The sequence below is a fragment of the Hyaena hyaena genome, unplaced genomic scaffold (genome assembly GCF_003009895.1).
Source record: "Hyaena hyaena isolate Hyena2069 unplaced genomic scaffold, ASM300989v1 scaffold_663, whole genome shotgun sequence".
In the NCBI taxonomy this organism is placed as follows: Eukaryota; Metazoa; Chordata; class Mammalia; order Carnivora; family Hyaenidae; genus Hyaena; species Hyaena hyaena.
This window is the reverse complement of record NW_024081296.1, coordinates 1,045,385-1,049,751: the sequence shown is the minus strand read 5'-3', so window position 1 is coordinate 1,049,751 and position 4,367 is coordinate 1,045,385. Positions and strand designations below refer to the sequence as shown.

General features: G+C 34.8%; 1 protein-coding gene across 1 annotated transcript; it reads right to left on the bottom strand.

Annotated features, from left to right (window-relative positions):
- Window positions 1–989: 989 nt before the first annotated feature.
- LOC120220050 (olfactory receptor 6C4-like) lies at window positions 990–1,931 on the bottom strand. Its single transcript, XM_039217024.1, has one exon. It carries the CDS (start codon window positions 1,929–1,931, stop codon window positions 990–992), a length of 942 nt encoding a protein of 313 aa, XP_039072955.1.
- Window positions 1,932–4,367: the final 2,436 nt, after the last annotated feature.

Sequence of the window (4,367 nt, the reverse complement as noted above, 5' to 3'; positions counted from 1 at the left end):
GATAAAGGTTATGCATGAGTCTTCTACAAATCTAAGTTCTGGGAAATTCTTACATATCAAAGAAGCTTGTCATCAGAAATCATTGTCTAAGGCAAATGCCACCTCTGTTTCGTCCCCCAAACACTTAATGATAAAATAAAGTTGAGCCCCAGTCAGAGCAGAGATGCCTGCCTGGTGATCAGAAAGAATCTCCGGGGCTCTCTCACTCTCTCTCGCCAACACCGTCCATCCTTCAGGGACCCCTTGATCCCGTCTGGAGCCAGTCTCCGACAGATATGTTGCTAATTAACTTAACTTTGAATCATCCTTTTCCTTCTTTTGTGGATTCACTCAGTGTTTAATGTGTGTATAAATCATTTTTAACTATGTTCCTATCAGTTTGAAAATAAGTAGAATTTTATTTTCCCTTCTTTAGATCTTTCTTACCCCAAACGTTGAGTAACCTAGTTTTTCAGTAAGTGATTATTGTAGAAACACTAAATTTAAATCTGAATAATATAATTGAAAAATAACCAACTTTATGTTAATTCACTAATATATTATTTAACCTATTATTTACAAACTAAAGTTGATTTCTCCTGTGTGTATTTTTAATTATTCTGTTTCCAAGTATATAGATTGGACACCATATGGAAGTGGATAAGAAAAGTTCAGTTGTAAAAAACTAACTACTAGAATTCATATTACCAATTCTAATTTTCTTCCAAATCGATTCCTTAAAAGTGAGGTACAAATAAGGAAAAATAGCATGAAGGTATTGGAAGATACACACACACACACACACACACACACACACACACTCAGAAGCCTGTAGAATTTTAAGAAATAAAGTCATGTTAAAACAGGCTTCATGAAATACTTTTACTGATTTGGTGTTCAGGTAGGAATATTGATGATACATTATAGAAAACACTGTAATATTACAATAATATACATCTACAAACATTTTGTTCATTATTGGTTATTTAGTATTATTATGAGCCTCGGTTTTATTTTCTTGAAAAAACTGTTACCTTGCTTACCATATCTTTGAAGGCTATTTTCACTTGCTTATTCCTGAGGGTATAGATGAATGGGTTCAACAGAGGGGCAACTGACGTATTTAAAACTGCCACTCCCTTATTAAAAGTTTCTGCAACCTTAACAGAAGGATTTATGTACATAAAGATACAGCTTCCATAAGAAAGTGAGACCACAATCATATGAGAGGAACATGTGAAAAAAGCTTTTTTTCTCTGTTGAACAGAAGGGATTCTCAGAATTGTCCTGATAATGTATGTGTAGGAAAGGATCACTAGCAGCAAGGTGAAGATGAGGGTAACCGCAACCAAGATAAGCTCCGTCACTTCTATGAAATGCGTGTCTGAGCAAGCTAGATGCAACAGGACAGTATAGTCACAGCAGTAATGATTGATGACATTGGATGCGCAGAAAGGCAGCTGGAGAGACATTATATGTGGCCCAATGACAACCAAAAAACCAGAGAACCAGGAACACAGGACAAGCTGAATGCAGAGTCTCCTGCTCATTACAGTTGTATAATGTAGGGGTTTGCAAATGGCAACATAGCGATCATAGGACATGGCAGCTAAGAGATAAAACTCGGTTGCTCCCAGAAGGATGGCAAAAAAATACTGAGTGAAACAACCAGCAAAGGAGATAGTCCTGTCTCCAGTTCCAATATTGACTAGCATTTTGGGAACAAAGACAGAGGTAAAACAAATTTCCAGAAAGGAAAAATTCCGGAGGAAGAAATACATAGGAGTCTGGAGGCGATGATCCAGCAAGGTCAGAATGATGATGGTCATGTTTCCCATGATGCTTAAGATGTAAGTTAGCAGTAGAAAAAGGAAAAGCACAGCCTGAAGCTCAGTGTCATTTGTCAGCCCAAGAAGAATGAACTCTGTCACTGATGTCTGGTTGCCCATCATTATCTTCACACAAATTAAGAGAGACAATAATAATGACAAAGGCTGGAATAAAAGGAAAGGTTCCAGATTTTTACTGAAATATATAATCCAGGTAAAAATATTAGAAGGAGAATTTAAAACTCTGAATCCTTCTCTATCCCTCATTTTAAAAATGACCTCTTTTAATGAAATGATTAACACATTTTCTTATTTTACTTTATAATTAACAAAGCTCCTCCTTCTTAGAAACATACTCAATTATTTCTTCTAAATTGTATTAATACTCATTGCTCATCACTTTTCAATTCATTTATATTTGCCTCCTTGATCTATTTTGTTTTTCCTCACTACGTTATTGGATGCTGTGTGTCACATGCCTATAGACAAATCTAAAACAAATTTAGGGTAGGGCTATTTGAATTAAATTTCTGAAATTAGCCTTTTAACACTCAGTTTATGGGGTGCCTGGGTGGCTTAGTCGGTTAAGCGTCCGACTTTCGCTTAGGTCATGATCTCGCGGTTCGTGGGTTCGAGCCCCGCGTCGGGCTCTGTGCTGACTGCCAGCTCAGAGCCTGGAGCCTGTTTCAGTCTGTGACTCCCTCTCTCTCTGACCCTCCCCTGCTCACGCTGTCTCTCTCTCTCTCTCCTAGAAATAAAAAAAAAAAAAACCTTATTAAAAAAAAAATTTTAACACTCAGTTTATTAGCAAACAGTGTAAATACAAATGAAGGTATGAACTATAGGAAAAAATCAAACTTGGCTGTTTTCTTCACTTTGCTGTTTTGTATTTTTTCTTATTTCAGTTTTCTCATTTTGAATAATGGTTCTGGGTATCTGCTGAAGCTCTAAGCCTCGATTGACTTTTCTCTTAATTCCTAATAAAGTGTTTGGAATTCAGATTACTTAAAGTTCCTGGGTCATGGCAAAGGCCTTATAAATGCTATCACATAGGGGCACGTGAATGGCTCAGGGAGTTAAGCGTCCAACTTCAGCTCAGGTCATGGTCTCACTGTTTGTGGGTTTAAGCCCCACATTGGGCTCTGCTCACAGCTCAGAGCCTGGAGCCTACTTCGGATTCTGTGTGTGTGTGTGTGTGTGTGTGTGTGTGTGTCTGTCTGTCTATCTCTCTCTCTCTCTGCCCCTCCCCTACTCGCCCTCTGTCTCGCTGTCTTAAAAGTAAATAAACGTTAAAAAAAGTTGTTTAATTCTACCACCATTTAATATAGATACATGGATTAGTCAGTACTTGGGGAAACATAAATTAAAATAATCTCACTAATTGTGCTTACTTGCTGGATGCAGGACCTGTCCACCAGCATATTGAAGTTCCTTAATTTTCGGCTCAAGTTCAACTCTTCATACAATTTTACCTAACAATTGCAATCAACAATAACTGTTTCTTCCCTTCTGTATTAAAATTTACCACAACATAACATTTGGTCTAAAAGTCCAATTGTTTTCCAGTTATATCAACTATGTATACTTTATCTGTCCAAAGTTAACATCTCATGCTCAAAGAATAGGCTCTGTTTCTCCATATCTTTTATACAGAGATAAGAAAATTTTACAGATTTGGTAAAAACTTTAATTTTTTTGAAGTAATAAGAGGATCTAAGATTTATTAGCTCCTCTTCTATAAAATTGCTTACATTCATGATTTTTAAATTTTTTAAGTTTAAATTTGATTTAGTTTGCATATAGTGCAATATTGGTTTCAGGCATAGAATGCAGTGATTTATCAATTTTTTTAACTTCTTTAGATTCATAACCCTATTTTCTTAAATGCTATAGTTTTATACAAATCAAAGTTCCACCTAGCTTATGCATATAGCTCCTCAGAATTTTCTCTTAGGATTTTTCATCATCAGACAAAGAAATATTACTAAGAATTCTTTTCTCTACTCAAAAAGTTATAAAATTCTTTTCATTTTAACAACTGTTTTACTACATATGTTGATAATTTTTACATAACACTATATAATAAGTTAGTAATAGTCACACATCATATATTCCTATGAAGATGAAAATTCCAAAAGTATTTAGTACAGAAAAAAGAGAAGTTTTGCCAGCTTAGGAAGGCTGATTGTCTGGAATTATATAGGAAATTTTTAGGGTTCCTAACATAACTTTTATCAATTTGCACATTTGTAGATGATTGTCTTTTGTGTTAAAGACTTCTATATTAACAAATTTAAAAGTTATAAGATGCTACACACTTATAGGTGTTATTGAAAATTCTGATACGGTATTGATAATTAGATGAATACACCAATAATACAAATTTAAGTGTTAGTTGAAATAATGCTTTTCTATGGCTTCATCAACTGTGTTGACCACTTTCTAATGGTTACAGATAAATGAATGTAGGAAATAATAATATATGCACAAATAATGAGCTTTTCAAAATTGTTTTATATACAGAAAATATTAAGGTACACTTCTTCCACTATGGCTACA